The sequence below is a fragment of the Petaurus breviceps genome, unplaced genomic scaffold (assembly GCF_028583685.1).
Source record: "Petaurus breviceps papuanus isolate PSGF00001 unplaced genomic scaffold, PetGlider_PUasm1.0 37, whole genome shotgun sequence".
In the NCBI taxonomy this organism is placed as follows: Eukaryota; Metazoa; Chordata; class Mammalia; order Diprotodontia; family Petauridae; genus Petaurus; species Petaurus breviceps.
Genome location: NW_027186296.1, coordinates 102502602 through 102521441, shown reverse-complemented (window position 1 = coordinate 102521441; position 18840 = coordinate 102502602). Strand labels below are relative to the sequence as shown.

General features: G+C 39.8%; 1 protein-coding gene across 1 annotated transcript in view; it reads right to left on the bottom strand.

The window, feature by feature from the left end:
• GPR26 (G protein-coupled receptor 26) overlaps positions 1-18840 on the bottom strand; it is a 47596-nt gene that overhangs the window by 8848 nt on the left and 19908 nt on the right. The window contains exon 2 of the mRNA XM_069099169.1: positions 15949-16062. Coding sequence (XP_068955270.1) covers positions 15949-16062 — 114 coding nt within the window. The remainder of the gene's footprint in view (positions 1-15948; positions 16063-18840) is intronic.

The following is an 18840-nucleotide window of genomic DNA, read 5'->3' as shown; positions in this document are numbered from 1 at the left end:
TTCCTTCCTTCCTTCCTTCCTTCCTTCCTTCCTTCCTTCCTTCCTTCACCCCCGCTCTTTCTTTATTTCTCTTAAGACAGGTCAAAGAAAGGAAATTCAGATTCTAGTCCTGGTTGTGCTGTCTACTAACTACATCACCTCAGACAAGTCATGTGGCATGCCAATAGATGGTGTAAAAGATTATTCACTTAAATGTATAATTTGCCATAGGTATATGTGCACACATGCATTATATACATGCATATATACATACATGTGTATAATTTTTAATGCCAGGCCTGGAGTCAGGAACACCTGAATTCAAATCCATTCTAAGATATTTATTAGTTGTATGACTCTTGGCAAATCACTTACCTTGTCTGCCGCAGCTTCCTCAACTGTGAAATGGGAACCATAATAGCACCCACCTCCCAAGGCTTTTGTGAGAATCAAAGGAGACCATATTTGTAAAGCATTATCACAGTGCTTGGCACATAATGAGTGTTATATAAATGCTGGCTATTATTATTATATCCCCTTTTGGGGCCTCAGTTTCCTCATTTATAAAATGAAAAAGCTGAACCATTACAGTGACCTGCTTCGAGTCTCTCCCCACTCAAATGCATTCTCCATTTAGCCACCAAAGTGCTTTTCCCAAAGCAGAGGTTTGCCCATGTCACCTGTCACACTCAGTAACTCCAAAGGCTCCCTATTGCTTCTAGGATCAAATACAAAATGCTTTGTATGGCATTTAAGGCCCTTCATAACTTAGCCCTCTCCTACCTTTCCAGTTTTCTTACACCTTACTCCCCAACAAGTACTCTTTGATCTAAGGACACTGGCTTCCTGACTGTTCCTCAGACGTGAGACCCTTCACCTCACAATTCCAGACATTTTATCTGGCTTCCCCCCCAATGCCTGGAATGTTCTCCCTCTTCCTGTCTATCTACTCACCTCTGAGCTTCCTTTAATTCCCAAACAAAATTCCTTCTTTTACTGGAAGGCTCCAATCCCTCTCCATGATAGTGTCTTCCTTCTGTTCACTGCTTCCTATTTATCCCGTGTATATGCTGTGCATAGATCTGTTTTCATGTTGACTCCCCTTTTAGATCATAAGTTCCTTGAAGGCAAGGATTGTTTTTTGCCTCTTGTATCCACAGTGCTTAACACAATGCCTGGCATGCAGCAAGTGTTTAATCAATGTTATACTGATTGATTGACTATATGTTTTTAAGGTCTCTTCTAGTCCTACTGCCTATGATTCTAAGGCAGCACAGTGAATACTTATAAGAGGCTCTCCATGTCTCTTTCTTTGCTGTATATGGCTAATGGTATTGTTGTGAAGCTCAAATAAGAAAAAACCTATCAAAATGCCTTGCAGAGCTCAAAATGTGCCTCAAACATGAGTCAATGAATACTCATAATACAACTCTGTTCAAGCCCAAACAAGTGCCAGCTTTTGGGGTGTAGAGGGGTGGGGAGGACAAGGGAGGAAGAATAAGGATCCAAGATTTGAGAGGCAAAGATTCTTTAAGGCTTCCCCCCATACACTTCAAAGAGAAGCAGAAATAAGTTCTGCCATACAGTGGGCCTCATATATTTCCTAGGGCTCATTCTCTCACCATCATACATTTATCATCTCCATCATATTATATTAAGTGAATGAACAGTGTTTTATAAGCACCATGGGAACAAATTTAGGGAAGACTGTTTTCCAGTGTTTAGACGGTCCCCTTCTGGGAGAGGGCAATGGGCATCCCCAAAGTAAGGCATTTATTTTCTTCTCCCAAAGTGTATCCCTCCTGTGTATTGAATTTAGACATAGATTGTGTAGTTTGCCTGGATAATATGAAGACCACATAAAGCCAGAATTATGCAGGCAGCTTTCAGAACCATACCCAGATAGCTAATTTTGGTTAATTGTGTCTATGGGAAATACAAGTGGGAGACAGTACAGAGTAGTTCATATTAATTGATTTTGTTATTTGTAAGCTGATTCCTCTCAAGTGGATTTTTGTCAGCTTTTTTCTTTAAGATGACCTGGTTAGCAGTTTGGCCTTTCTATGACAAAAAGATGAAAAGACTTGAAGTTCCCCAATCACTCCAACAGATTTCCAATTATTCTCACTTGCTGCCTCTATTTTCAGGTCACATTTTTCAAAAGAACTAGAAAGAAGAATCATTTATCCCAACATGAGAGGGAAATTCTTTAGATGACAGTGTTTAGGTTTCTTTGCGACATCCCTCCTGGGCACCTAAAAAGCAAGTTTCCCATTACAGAAGATTTAACTAGCAGATCAAGCCAGGAATGTCTGCATTTATCAAAAGTTTGTGGGGGTTTTTGGGGGGGGGTGAGGCTTTTAAGAGAAAATAAAAATGATTGAATTTAGAACTCAAAATCATCTAAAATAATCCATACAGAAAAATGACCTATTGCTTAAATCCAGAAAACTGTTGCTATTCAATTAGTGCTATGCATTTCTACAATGTCTAGTACTACAAAGATCACTAAATAATACCAGTGTGACAGTTATATAGTAGTACCTATGGTTTGCAAAGAGTTCTGATGCATGATCTCAATTCAATCTTGACAACAGCCCTATGACAGATACTACAGTTCTTATTGTCTCCATTTTTATAGATGAGAAAACAGCTACAACAAATGCCAGAGGCAGAATTTGAACCTAGGTCTTTCTGACCCAAAGCCCATCACTCTCTCCATTATGCAGCACTGATTGATTGGTCAAATTGCATTCTTTTAGCAGAGGAATTATCACAAGGCACAGAACATCATATGAGGACAGATGATACCGTTTGATGATGAGTGCATAATCCTCTTCAGACAGAAACACCAATGGTGACAAAAACACAGATAATGTGTCAGAATGAACTTATTAGATTCCAGGTAACTGCATTTCTTCCTTTCTGTCTTTCCTTTCCTATCCAAGTTATCACTGTAACAACTTATTTGGAGTGTAAGTATCACAATCTATATATTTTTTAAAAACTATATCATTTATCTCATGATGGAAATATTGGGGAAAAATAAAATTTGGCTGTGGGGCTAGAAGGAAATGGTGTATGTGTATACATACATACACACATACATGTATATATGTATATGACACCTAACTAGATTATGCCACTTAACTATATTGTGTATATATGTATATGTATATATCACCATATACATCACCTATATATACATATATGTATGTGTGTGTATATATATATATATGGAGAGAGAGAGAGAGAGAGAGAGAGAGAGAGAGAGAGATAAGAACTTCAAGAGCTGTAAAGGACCCCATGACTTTCTCTACCTACTTTAATCCATACCTTAGAAAGATATCTCTCTATAACATACTCAACAAGTGGCTATCTTTGCTTGAAGACTGCCAATCAGGGGAACTTACTACATTCCAAAGCAACCCATTATTCTTTCCACTGCTCTATTGTTAGAATTTTTTTCCAATATGAAGGCTAAATTTGTAAGCTCCTCTAAACTCCTTGAATAAAGGCACTATGCCTTCTGTGTCTTTTGCATTCCTCTTAGATTCTAACATGGCACAAGGAACAAATAAGTCCTCAATAAATACTGGAGTGATGAATCCAAAGAATAAATACATTTGTTTTGTTTTTCCTCAGAACAAACAGTACAGTGACCATGACTTCTTCAGAGAGATCAAAAAGAAAATGACCTCCTACAAGACCACTTCCCATTTTTCTTTGGGGTTTTACCCATAGGTTTTTTGATGTCTTTTTCCAAGTTTGTGTCTTGGTCTTCCTTCTCACCATAGCTTCCTATGTTCAGATTCTTTTTTGTTGTTGTTTTTTGCTCAGCTTTTTTGGCCATTTGCCTTTCTTTTAAAGATTTGTTCCTGGGGAAGAAGGGTACTGTCTCAGGCTTCCTGTGCCAGGGACTGCAGGCCCTGGCTGCTTACCTGATGCTGTTCTGAGGCCCACAGGAGGCCTCTGTGTCTGGTGCTGTGCTGAGCAGATGGGGTGGGGAGTGGCTGGTGCTGCTGGAGATCTTAGGGGTCGGGCAGCTTACGTGGCACTAAGCTGGGGTCCTAGAGGTGATGTCTGGTATGTGCTGAGGTCATTGAGGTCTTTCTGTGTTCCCCCATGGATATACTGAGGCACATGAAGGTTTTCAGAACTGGAGTCTGCCTGTTCCCCTAGCTATGCTGAGGTATGTGGGAGATCCTGGTGTTGACGTTTGCCTGCTCCACCACACTGGTACAGGTTCCCCTGCTGGTTTGCTGAGGTGGGGCTTGCTGTTGACTCACTTGGATGCTTCCTGTCTTGGACTGCATTCCCCTTTTACCCAAGAAAAACAGCCTTTTTTGCCACTCCTCCAAGTTTCTTGGGTTCAAGGATCATTTCACACCATATTTTTGCTGGTTCTTCTGTTCCAAAATTTGTTTTAGGGAACTATTTTATGGTTGTTTGGAAGGGAACATAGGAGATTTAACAGCGATTTACTGCCTACTCTGCCATCTTAGTTCCTGGAAGAAAATGACCTTCCATGACTAAAATGTAAATCCTATCACAATTGAGCCCTGGGACTTGCCTATCTCAGTCAGTCAGTCAATAAGCATAAATTAGGTGCCTGCTATATACCAGACACCATGCTAGGCACTGGGGATGCATAAAGAGGCAAAAGACAGGCTCTGTAGTCAGGGAGCTCACAATCTAATGAGAAAGACAACAAGCAAGCAAATATGTCCAAACAAGCTAGATAGAGGATAAATAGGAAATAAGTAAGAAAGAGAAGACATGAAATTAAGGAGGGAGGGGAAAGGCTTCCTATAGAAGATGGGATTTTAGCTGGCACTTAAAGGAAGCCTGGGGAGCCAATATATAGAAATGAAAAAGGAAGGCATTCAAGGCATGGGGGACAGACAGAAAAAAATGTCTGGAACTGAGCAGTGATGTGTCTTGTTTGTGGAAGAGCTAAGAGGCCAGGGCTGCTGCATCACTGAGTATAGGTAAGGCAATTGGGAGCAAGAAGATTGGAAATGTATCAAGAGGCTAGGTTATGGTGGACTCTGCACACCAAACAGAGGGTTTTGTATTTGATTCTAGAGGAAACAAGGAGTCACTGGAGTGGCTCATTTTTGAGGCTTCAATAAAGGACTGAGTGGAGTGGTGAGGTATTCAAAGCAGGCAGACCCACCAGCAGGCTACTGAAATAGTACAGGCATGAGTTAATGAGGGTGTGTGCCAGAACCATGTGTCAGAGGAGAGAAGGGAGAATATTTGAGAGAGATTGCAAAGGTGAAATTGACAGACTTTGGTGATCGTTTGGATATGGGGGGGGGGTAGTAAGGAGAGATAGAGAGGAGTCAAGGATACCACCCAAGTCTCAAGACTGCATGACTAGTAGGATGGTGTTGCCTTCTACAGAAATAAAATAAGTTGGGGAGAGTTAGGGGAAGTAGAAGAAATTAGAGTTAGGGGAAAATATAATGAATTGGATTTTAGATATGTTGATTTTAAGATGTCTATTGGACACCGAGTTTGAGATATCTGAAAGACAGTTAAAAGTCTGAGTCTGGAATTTAGCAGAGAATTTAGGGGAGGATAGATAGATTTGAGTATCACCAGCATAAAGATGGTAATTAAATCCGTAGGTGCTGATGAGATCATCAAGTAAGGGAGGTCAGAGAACCCAGGACAGAGCCCTGAGGGACAACTGCAATTAGAGGGTGTGATCTGGAGGAGATCCAGCAAAGGAAAAGAGTGGTCAGATATGTAATATGAAAACCAGGAGACAGTGGTATCCTGAAAGCCTAGAGAATATAGAATTATCAGGGGGGAGAGCAATCAGCAGTGTCAAAGGCTACAAGAATTCCATTGAGAAAAGATCCCTTTCCTCAGGACAGGCAGCAGTCCTACTGCATGGGAAAGAATAGTAATCTAGAGTGTTTTGTTATCCAGGTACTTTAAAGGAGAAATTGTAGAAAGTCAGAAGTTGGCTCAGCAAAAGGAAGGTCTCAAACTACTCCAGCTATCCCACAATGGACAGGCTTCCTCAGCAGTGAGCATTCTTTCTTACTGGAAGCATTCAAGAAAAAGCTCAACGATCAGTTGGATAAAGGTTTGATTTATCAAGGAGGCCACTGACTGGATGGTATCTTTGGTGCCTTCCCATTCTGAGGTTCTAGGATTAACAATAGACTCTTTAAAAAAAAAACAGTGGAAGTTAATGCAATCTTAGGCTACAGGGCAGTCAGTGTGGGGTAACTATGGTAGTGAAGGTTCTTGAAATCATGTTGAGGAGGATTTGCTAAAACAAATGGGAATGTTTAACCTAAAAAAGACTTGAGGAAAAAGCTATCTGAATCCCTCCTTGAAATATCATAGCTCTCCCTAGTCTTACGGAAAGAGCAATGGCTCTAAAATCAGGGACACTGGGCTCAAACCTTCACTTGTACACTTACTGCCTGTGTAAATGCAGGCAAGTAATTTAAAGGACCTACATCTATTTTTTATCTGCAAAATAAGAGATTTGAACCAAATGATCTATAAGTATCCTTCTATCTCAAGTTACAATAATAAGGGCTATGAGAAAGATTAGATTTAATCCAGCTGGCCCAAAGGTAAAACTTGTAGCAGTGGTGGAGGTTGTAGAGAAACAGATTTAGGATTAATATAAAGGAAAGCTTGGTTTAAAATTAGAGGTGACTAGAAGTGGAATGGGCTGATTGCAGAGGCAGCAGGAGGCTTTCAAGCAAAGACTAGATGACCACTTGTTGGGTAAGGTGCTGGGGGATTATTTTTTAAGCATGCATAGAAATGGATGGCCTACAAGTTCCCCTTTAACTCTAAGATAATGGAGTTTAGTGATATTGTGATGATGTTTCCAAATCCTGGCATTTGAATATCTGTGAAGCAATGTGGGAGAGTTGCTAAAAAATTGGACTTTTAAGTTAGGGAGACTTGGGCTTGAATCCACATACAGATATTGAGTGATGCTGGGCAAATTACTCACTTTTTCTGTGTCAGTTTTCTCATTTGTAAAATGTAGGATTGGAGGAGATTGGAGTTGGACTCTGTCATTTCTAAGATCCTTTCTGTCCCTAAATGTGTAATTCCATGAACCTGAGCAAAGCCCTGAATCACCATGCAGAAAGCAGCAAGGTTCCCAATCTGTGTACTGCCAAGTTCATTGCCCCTAACAATCATCCTGCTCATCCCAGACTCCAAGAATCCACACAGCCACATTGATTTGGAGAAGCAATTATATGACTAGGCATTTTTCAGAGTTGCCTGGAGAAAGGAGGTCTGGTAATATGCAGCAGTGTGGACACATGTCAGTGATGGACAGGCTTCACTGTTGTGATCATTACCAAGATCATGCTGAATGTTGACTGATGTGTGCCTATTGATGCTAGAGTGGCTGGTGGCAGGCGCCCAATCCTTTTCTTTGTTCACAGAAGGGCCATCGTTAATGAAAAGGGCACCAAATGACAAAAGTGTTCTTATAGATGACCTAACTAGGACAGACTCCTGTCACTTGGAGAGAAGCAACAGTGTAAACTGTGATGGCAAAAACTTTTGGAAAATAAAAAAGATAATCTAGCCCATGAAACCGGCTGAAGGTTTTCACTTCAGTGATCTACCCCAATGGGGATAGTTGAATGAGCTGAAAAAAGCATGATTCTACAGTTAAAAAATACCCACTGCTCCATAAGCAATGGGTATTTATAAGGGTAAAGGGAAGCAGATTTGTTCAGAGTAGTGTCATGAAAGACTTATACAAGGTAATGGTGTAGAGCTGTTATCTTGAGTTCAAATGTCAATCAATCAATTAAGACCTATTAAACACCTACTGTGGTAGAGCATTCATCTGTAGTGACTGATCAAGCAACAAAAATGAAACAATAACATCCTTCAAAGGTAATAACAGAAAAATGACTTTGTCACTAATCCAAGAGTGTTTGAAGACACTATTCCATCCCTCTCCTTGTGACTTACCCATCCAAACATTGGAAAAGAATAAAAATACTGCTGCTTTATATGATCTTGGTCCCATTGTCTATCACTTCCTCTACTATCTGCTGCATCAATCATCCCTTCTTTCTGACTTCCATCCTTAATATCCCTCATTCCACTGGCCTTCCCACAGGCCTTCCAATATTCTCTGGGGGTGGGGTAGCAGGGGGCAGAGGAAGGGGGCAACCTTGACCCAACTTTCTTCCCCAACAACCTACTATCCGATGATCTCTCCTGTTCTTTTGTCTACTTGCTAAACTTCTCAAATGTTTACACAAGCATTACCTTTGCTTCCTCACATATCCCTTAACCTCATGAAATACAGTCTCTACTTTTAGCTCTTAGAACTGCTCTCTATACAGTTAATATCTTTGTGATCAAATCTTTACATTTTAGGATGATTTTTCAATGATTCTATTAAATGTCCACCACTCTAGTCAGTTCACACCCTTATTATTTCCCTCATCCAGTATTTTGATAGCCATTTTAAAAAAGAGACAAATTGTGTTGTGTAGCAATCACCACCAAATGTATAAAAGGGAGGTGTAGATGACAGAGGTCTGGGGGTGGGTGGTGCCCTCCCTTTCCTTGATCACCCAAATATCCAAGACCTTTGTATTTGTTTAACTCCTGGAAGGGGATAGAAGGATAGGTGTCCTTTTGTATCCAATGAACACATTCAGTAGAGGTCTGTTTTCCTAAGCTAGCCCTGAAATAGCCTTCTCATTGGACTCTTGGTTTTTAATTTCTTCCTTCTACAAACTAACTCCCACAAATCTGCCAAAATAATACTTGGATTCTTCCTAGTTGTCTTTTCTTATTCCTCATTCTCCTGGAACACTCTGTAATGTCCAACATGGCTGACCATTACTCTCATTCCCTTGGCTTCTTTAACAAAATATTCTCCTGCTTCTCCAACTGTGTTTTATGATTCTTTCCTGCCCCTAAATGTAAGTATTCCCCAAGGTCTTGTCCTTGACCCTCTTCTTTTTACTCTCTTGTTTCTTTCTTCTATGGGAATGATCCATAAATATTCATCTGTACCCCTGATCTCTCCTGTGAGAACCAGATCTGCTTTCCCAACTACCTAATGGGCAGTTCCATCTACATGTTCCACTGATATTTTAAATTCAGCCAAAGTAACTCATTCTTAAAACCTGTTCCTTCCATTATATGTTCTATATTTTCATGCCATTACAATCCAGCCAATCATCTAAACTGGAAACTTAGGTAAATGTCATGTTCTCCCTTCTCAACTCTTCCTATCTTATGTAACTGAATCCTCTTAATTCTCTCTTGAAATTGTTTCTCACACATATTACTTCCCTTCTATTCTCACTGCCACCATTCGAAATTAGAACCTCATTCCCTCTAATTTGGTCTGCTGAAATAACCCCCTGAGTGGTTTACTTTTCTCATGTCTTTCCACCCTCCTATCTATCCTAAACATTATCATAGTCATTTTTTCTTTTAGAAGATGGTATTATATAATCCATTAAGTACCCATTAATTTCTCTGCAATTAGGAACTGACAGACAATGAGAGAATTATCCATGTCAGAAATATTCCTAGAATTGCTTCACAATACAAAATCATAGATTGTCTAGGTGTCAGAAGTAATTGTTACTGAAATTCATTTGGTCGACCATGTTTGGAAGAAAAGAGCTCCTTATGGAAGAATTCAGAAGTGTTAATGAATTATTCCTTTTACCCATAACCTTTAGGATGGGTAGGCAGCTATGGTATACGATAAAGAGCATTTGAACCTCAGAAGACTGGGCTCAAATGTTTGTTCTGGTGCCCATTACCTGTGTTACACTTGGCAAGTGATTTATATTCTGTAGGCTAATTGGATAGGGGAGGCAACAATGAGAAAGGGGAGGAACTTTACATAACTTGGGTTTCTGTTCTGAGTAATTACAAAGGTGGTAATACCACTAAAAGAGAAAGGCACTGTGCTAGTGGAGAAAGAACTTCAATTCAAAATCCTTTAGAAATTTATTCAAGGCCAATATTGAAATCCCTATGGATATTCATTGATGAGCAGTGTTTCAGAGTACTGCATTGGAAATGATAAATTAAAAAGAATGATCCCATAAGGAATTCAGAGATGCATGAGAAGACTTAGAAGACCTGATGTAAAATGGAGTGAACAGAATTAATAAAACTATGATCACAGTGTAAGTGAAAAGACTAATAATGAAAAGGACCAAAATTAAACACCATGTAAGTATAATGACCAATCTTGGCCCTGAAATGCACCTCCCTCCCTTCTTTTCATTGGTGGGAGACTATGGCTAGGGAACATTATATAGACTGTCAAATTCAAGTGATACATTGGTTAATTTTTGGTCAACTGTTTCCAGACCCTGCTTTTTCTTTTTTTATTCTTTGTTATAAGAAATAGCTCTCTGAGAAGGGGAGGGTTATATCTGGAAAACAGTGAAAGAAATATAAAAACAAAGTTAACAATAAACTTTTTTTTAAACTGGAAAAAAACCTTAAGCTCCCTAAAGTTACACCTTCTCCCATGACTCATTCTATCATATCACATGTATCAAGGACAAAGTGAGACAAGGATTCCATGTGAGACGATCTTGGCACCTTCCAAAAACACTTAAATAATTTATTTTAGGGGCAGTTAGGTGGCACAGTGAATAGACCACTGGCCCTGGAGTCAGGAGGACCAGAGTTCAAATCCAGCCTCAGACACTTGATACTCAACTAGCTGTGTAACCTTGGGCAAGTCACTTAACCTCAATTGCCTTGCCTTGCCCCTTCCAAAAAAAAAAAAGAATTTATTTTGTATTCATGAAAAAAGGAACACTCTAAACTGACATTTTTTTTTATTTTCATGAAGCATTAGAATGGAAAATAAGATATTTATCAATAGAATATTAATATTTCAGGGCCACCTGTATATTAAATTCTTCTACCATCTACATAATTCTATTACTTTGAAAAGATACAATAATAGTCCTGTCGGATCATCAAATGCCTTAATGCTTCAAAGCTCTATTCAGATGATTTTTGAGAGAACCTTAATTATTTGCAAGTGTATATAGTTAGAGAGATAACACATCCTAATAAACCCTTTTCAGACACTTGCATTACGCTTCAGAGAATGTTTAATTAAAGGTTTGAGATAGGAATTATTTAGGAACTGAAAACCACCCATCAAAAGTGAAAGAAAGCCTGGTGTTGGTCATGTGGTGCATATACGGAGATGGTTCTCAGGGCAGTGAAAGCTCCTTATTTCTTGTTTATAGGAGTCAAAAGTCTTGAACCTTTTGTGTTTGTATAAAGGTGAGGTTATAGGTGTCCCATAGTTTTAAACTAAACATGTCCAAAACTTGGCCTACTATCTTTCCCTCCCAAACTCTCCCCACTTCCTTTCCTATTACTATGGAGGTATGATACCACCATCCATCATCAAGTGAGAACATTTGCATAAGGAGCTTAGCACGATGCCTGCAACATGGTAGGCACTTAAAAAATACTTATCCCCTTCCCAGCCTCCCAGGCTCCCAGGTTTGAAAGTCATCTCTGACGACTCATCCCCATCGTCCTGTCCATCTCCAGCCCACTGCCAACACCTATTAATTTTGCATTCTCATCTCTCCTATTTTCTCCTTTCTCTCCTCTGGCTCTCTACCATCACCCCTATTCAGGCCCTCAGCATTTGATGCCTAGACTATTGCCATAGCCTGCTGCTTGGTGTCCTTGCCTCATGTCTCTCCCCATTCCAGTATGACCTCCATTCAGTTGCTGGTGCAAGTCTAACATCTCACAGTAGATCTACTTCCCTATGTATGTAAAGTGTGCTAAAATTATCTGAAAATCTGTGGATTGTGTGGTCATATTTGTTTTCCAACATATATCATTATCACAGGGCTTAAAGCGGGAGTGGGGAACCTGTGGCCTCGTGGTCACATGTGCCCTTCTAGGTCCTTGGGTTTAACCTTTTGACTGAGTCCAAGTTTTCAAAACATCCTTTTATTAAGAGGATTTGTTCTGTGAAGTTTGGATTCAGTCAAACTGTGGCACTTGAGGACCCAGAGGGCCACATTGGCCTCCAGGTTGCAGGCTCCCCACCCCTGGCTTAAAGGGATCTTAGAAATTTTCTGGTCCACCCTTCTCATTGTACAGATAGAGGAATTGAAACCTGGGGGTGGTAAGTTAAGTGACTTACCAAGATCATGGAGGTACTTATGAACAGCATCAGAATCTGAATCTAATACCTCATGGTACAAATCTAGGATTCTTTTTTTTTGGTAAATATTTATTTTTTAAGTTAAATTTTATGTTTATTTTTAGTTTACATCATTCATTTACACAACATTTTGAGCTAAAAATTTTCCCCCATCTTTCCCCTCTTCATCATCCCTAAACAGCAACCCCACTTGTATACTCCTCCCCCAATTTTTTCTCTCCTATATCTTCCCCCACCCCACCTCTGACTTTCCAGCAGCGAAAGATGAATTTCTATACCATAGTACCTGTATATCATATTTCCCAGTTGCAAGTAAAAAGAAATGATAATAATATATTTTTTAAACATTTGACTTTAAAATTTTGAATTGCAGATTCTTTCCCTTCCTCCGTCATCACCCACCCTTACTATGAAGATTGGCAATTCAATAAAGGGTGTACATGTGTAGCTATGCAAAACATTTCCATAGTGGATATATTATGAAAGACTGACTATATTTCCCTTCATCTTATCCTGTCCCCTACTTGTTCTATTCTTTACTTTGACCCTGTCCCTTTTCAAAAGTGTGTGCTTCTAACTTCCTTATCTCCCCAACCTGCCCTCCCCTCCATCATCCCAACTCTCATCCCCTTCCCTCTACTCTCCTGTAGTATGAGACACCCTATTTAGTGTGTATATCAATCCCTCCCTAAGCCAAATTCAATGAGAGTAAGGTTGACCCATTCCATTTTGCCTGTCTGTTCTTCCCGTTCATTGTAACAGCTTTCCCTTGCCTCTTCTATATGAGATAATTTACCCCATTCTGTCTCTCTCCATCTCCTCTTATTGTATTCCTCTCTCATCTCTTAATTTCACCTTCTAAGTATCATTCCTTCCTATTTAATTAGTCCTGTGCCCCTGTCTATGTATACCTGTACACACACACACTCACATATGTATTCATACGCCCATATACCCTCCTATGTAGACATATATGTATATATATATACATTTATATTCTCTTCAACTATTCTCATACTGAGAAAAGTTTCATAAGTTACAATTATCATTCTTCCATGTAGAAATATAAATAGTTCAACTTTGATAAGTTCCTTGTGATTTCTCTTCCCTGTTTACTTTCTCATGCTTCTCTTGCTTCTTGTATCATCAAATTTTCTATTCAACTATGTTTTTTTTCATGAAGAATGCTTGAAAGCCCTCTATTTCATTGAATGACCATATTTTCACCTGAAACATGATACTCAGTTTTGCTGGGTTGTGATTCTTGGTGTTAATCCCAATTCCTTTGACCTCCAGAATATCATATTCCAAGCCCTTCAATCCCTCAATGTAGAAGCTTCCAGATCCTGTGTTTTCCTGATTGTGTTTCCACAATATTCAACTTGTTACTTACTGGCTGCTTGTAATATTTTCTCCTTGATCTGCAAACTCTGGAACCTGGCTATAATATTCCTAGGAGTTTTCTTTTTAGGATCTTTTTCAAGAGGTAATTGGTGGATTCTTTCAACCTCTATTTTATCCTCTGGTTCTAAAACATCAGGGAAATTTTCCTTAAGAATTTCTTGGAGGATGATTTCTAGGTTCTTTTTTTTAATTTTCATGGCTTTCAGGTAGTCCAATAATTTTTAAATTATTTCTCCTGGATCTATTTTCCAGGTCAGTGGTTTTTCCAATAAGATATTTCAAACTGCTTTCTATTTTTTTTCATTTTTTTGGATCTGTTTAATAGTATCTTGATTTCTCATAAAGTCACTAGCTTCCATTTGCTCCAATCTAATTCTCAAGGAATGATTCTCTTCAGTGAGCTTTTGAAATTCTTTTTTCATCTGGCAAATTCGGCTTTTTAAGGCATTCTTCTCCTCATTGGCTTTTTGAGCCTCTTTTGCCATTTTAGTTAGTCTATTTTTTAAGGAGTTATTTTCTTCAGGTTGTTGACTCACTTTTCATGATTTTCTTGCATCATTCTCATTTCTCTTCCCAATTTTTCCTCCCCTTCTTTTATTTGGTTTTCAAAATCCTTCTTAAGCTCCTCTATGGCCTGTAACCAATTCATATTTTTCTTGGAAGCTTTTAGTACAAGAGTTCTGACTTTGTTGTCTTCCTACTGTTCCATGCGTTGATCCTTTTTGTCCCCCAAAAAAGAATCTAAGGTTTGACTGCTGCGCTTGCTTTGCTTCCTTTGCTTGCTCATGTTACCACTCAATCACTTGACTTTTGAGCTTTTTGCCACAGCTAAACTCTTCTTCCAGACAGGATAGCTTTGTCCCAAACACTGAGGTTTTCTCAGCTGCCAAAGCTATTAGTTGGTTGCCCTCTCTGAAGCTTCTATCCACTCTGGCACATGGTCTCACACCCTAGGACCTCCACCCTAGACAGCTATCCAGATCCAAGCAGGTTAAAGCAACAATGATTACCCCTCAGAGTGATCTCTTGGTCCCCCTACAATCTCCAGGCCAGGAGCTCTGAAGCAGCCATGTGGCAGCGGCCACTGTGCCTCAGCTGCTTCTCCCTCCAGGGGCAGAGGCTTTACTGAACTCCCGGACTCCCTATTCCCAATGTCCACTGACCTCTCACTTTGTTTTTGACATTTATGGGTTGATAAATGTGGAACTTGCCACAGCTCCTGGTTATCCACTCTCCCGAAGTCAGCTCCAGGGTTGGGGCCACCCTGAGGCTAAAACCACAGGCTCATGCTGGGCTGGGCTTTGCTCCCAGTACACTACAAAGGACCCTTCCTATCCACCTGCTGGGCTGCCTTCTGTGAGAGGCTTCTCTCCATCACTTTGTGGGTTTTGTAGCTCTAAAATTTGTTTAGAGTCATATTTTATAGTTATTTGAGGTGGTTATGGGAGGAATGCAGGGAGTTTTCCTGCTTCTACGCTGCCATCTTGGTTCTGCCCCCAGGTTCTTTTAATTATATTTTACTGATTCTATTCAGATTAGCAGGGTTGGCTGAGATAGTGTCTTCTAATGCTGTGACTTGAGGCCAAAGCTTCATTCCCTTTCTGCTCTACAAACTTGTCAGAGTCCCAAAGTTTTACTATTAGTCATGCCATTGAATGAGGCAATGTCCTCAGGTTAGAAAGACCTAGTGACTTGGAGGTAAGGGAAAGTTGCCTGAGTTCATGTTAGTATGCATTATTACCCATCAACATAGTTAGTTTACCTGACTAGCTAAGGCAGAAAACAGGACCTTAAGGGGTTAACCTAAAAGAAACATAAAGAGGGTTTCTATAACTCAGATCTTCTCAAGGCTCTTCTAATTCCTCTTCTTACCCTTTCAATCATCATCATCATCATCATCATCATCATCATCATCATCATTCCTTTCCCCAAAGTAAACTCTTTATCCTATTTTGTTTTTGTTGAGATTTCAACAGCATAGAGGGTTCCCTGGTGGGGAAATTCATCTGTTAATGCATACAGGAAACCTCTCTGCAATCAATAGTCTTACAGAATTGTCTGGGGCTTTGAGAGGATCAGTAACTTGCCCCGAGTCACAAAAAGCCATTAGATGTTCAACGTGGAAGCTGAAACAAAGCTGCCATGACTCCATCCATTATCCCATGCTTCCTCTCTGTTTTATTATGTCAGAGAATTGGTGTAAGTCTTTGTGGGAACAGATGAAACAAACACACACACACACTCACATGCTCACATGCACACACATGCATACATGTACACATATGCATGCATGCATGCATATACAACCTTAGTGGTCTAGGATCAGTAAAATCCCATACAACTTGATTTACCTTGTAATTACATATGGTGCAAAGCAAAGCAGAAATGTCCCAATGAAGGTGCTGATTTTCTTGGTGGCCCGTTGCCTCCGTCTCTTCTGTTCTTCCAGGCAGCGTTCTCTCACACTGCAAGACATTGTAAAGAAACAGAAATGTGAACTGTGCCCCACACAAGGGTTTCCAAATATCCTGTAGGGAAAGATGAATCAACAACATAGCATCATATAATCAAAGCTAAAAGACATCTTACATCCCATCTAGTCCAACTCCCTTTGTTTATAGATGAAGAAACTGATGCCCAGAAAGTTTAAGTGACATGTCCAAGGTCACACAGATGATAAAGGACAAAGCCCAAATTTGAACGCAGGTTTCCCAACTCCAAATTCAATGTTCTATTCTCTGTACTCCATCTATCTTGTTAACCTCAGAGTCCCTGGTTCCCTAACATGCCCCCCTTTCATTTTTATCTCCTTGTGAACATATATATATAGTTCTTCAATATGAAACTCTTGGAAACCTCTGCTGCCATGAAGTCATGCTCAACTGTTGCTGAAAGCCCCAACTATGGATTCAGGTAACACTCAAATGTGCTTAGAATGGAGAGAAGGGTCTCTTCAAAGTCACACAAGTTATATCTGTGACAATGCCAAGAATAGAATTAGGATCTCAACACCCTCTCCCATAATTTCATCATGTCCAAAGACAAATCTTTTGATTATTTGACTCTATCTTTACTCACACTCCCTTCTAATGCCTGAAGTGTCCCCCTCTCTTATCTCTGCCATCCTCCAAAAGCTATCACCTCTAGAAACTCTTGTCTTTCTCACAACATTCTGTGTATCTCTCATTAGAAGGTAAAATGATACAATTCCTACTTTGTTTCTATTTTTTTTCTGCCAAAGATAGTGATCTTTGCAGTGGAAAAAAACAGAGCAAGGAGGATTAATAGGGAGTTGAAACTCAAGTAAGTAGGGAGCTGAGTAAGAAATCAACAAGCTGTCCTCAATGCATTTTGGTCACCTAATCAAGGGGAAATGCATCCCAGATTATAGAAACAACTGGTGGGGGTGATTCCTGATGTCCTGATGATCTCTAAATCCAGTGGTCATGGTGAATGGGAAGCATGTGAAAGGACAGGAAAAGGGCAAATGCCCTGATTTTCAGAATTCAGAAAGAATGGGGCCTCTGATCTATAACCAATGGATTTGATTTGGTTCCTGGAAAAGTTCTAGAATATATGATTAAAGAGATGATTTTTGTCCACATAGAAAGGAAAGGAAAGCTATAAGCACAAATGTCTTCATTAGTAACCGGTCATAAAGAGGCAATGCTGTACAGTGGAAGGATCTATTTAAGAGTGAAGAGGCCCTGGTTTCAAATCCCGTCTCTGCCACTTTCTACCTATGGAATCCTGGAAAAGTTATTGAACTTCTCCTGGAAATCTGTTTTCTCATATATACAATGAATACATTGGATTAAATGACATCCAAGGTCCATCCCAGCTCTAAATACATGATTTCCTCTTACAACAGGATTATTAGATTGGCAAATAAGAAGAATACTAGAGACTTAAGTTTGCCTAGATGTCAGAAGTACATTTAAGTAAAATCTCTTTGGTGCTTTCCTGTGTGCCAAATAAAGAAATGTGGGGTAGATAATGGGACGGCTAGGTAGATGTGGAAGTATTCGAATCACAGGACGCAAAACATATGAATGGTTCCATGTCAGCTTTGAAGGTGCTCTCTGAATGGAGTCTCTCAAGTTCTGACCTGTTCTGTTCACCACTATTATCAATACCTTAAGGTACAGTGGTCTGACTGTTAAATGTGCAGATGATGCAATCTGAGAGGGATAACTGGCACATAGAATGACAAGAGTCAGGATCTAAAAAAATACTTGATATTCTACAAGAATGGAACAAATCTAATGAGAAGAAATTAAGTGGATATGAATGCAAAGTCCTATATAATTTCAAAAGAATTCACTTCACAGATACAGGCTGATCCAAAAGCCAGTTTTCAGGTGCTAAATCTTAATAGATCTGTGGTATAAGATGTATAAGCTGAGGAAGACCCACCCAAACAGCAAGACTTCTGAAAAAAAAAAAACGGGAAGTTTGGTTTCTTACCCAGGCCATCACAACTGCCTAATGCCTAACTGTAATATAATGCCAAGGAAAGGCAACTTCCCAAGGTTCAGAATACCAGCATAGGTGCTCTCCATTTTATTCAGTGACCAACCAAGAACAGAGAAGATCAAAACATGACATCATTCCAAATACAGCATTTACTAAATGTGATTAAATAATCTCCAAGGACTACCCCACCCCAGGACCTTCCAATCATTCAATCAATTACAAAGTCTCTGTTCTAAATACTTCTCCACCCCTAGGCTATCCACCACAAAGCCCCTCTTCTCAAATGGAGATTAGTTTCCAAACATAAGGTCAAAAGTTCCCCACCCCTGGATCACAATTGAATCTACCCCAGAGTTACATCAAGTTTAAACACAGCACTTAATACCCAAATGGAGGTCTTTTCTTCATCTTGACACGAGGCAAGCTCTCAGCAATCTTAGTTCCTGGGGAGACAAGGCTTAGCAAGGCCATAAGATACATTGCCAATCCCTTCATGAATTCATCCTCTGTCTGTAGAACAGTCCTAGAACCCCTGAACACATCAGCAAAACCCTCTCCCAGGATTTCTGTAAACATACAACAAGAAAATCCTTCTTCAGGGCTTCTGAACCAACAGAAAGGCTCCCAGACCCCTGCAACAACAGCACTGTCCTTCACCAGTGGACAGTATTCACTCTGTCTGCAGGACAGTCTCCAGACCCCTGCAACAACAGCACTGTCCTTCACCAGTGGACAGTATTCATTCTGTCTGCAGGACAGTCTCCAGA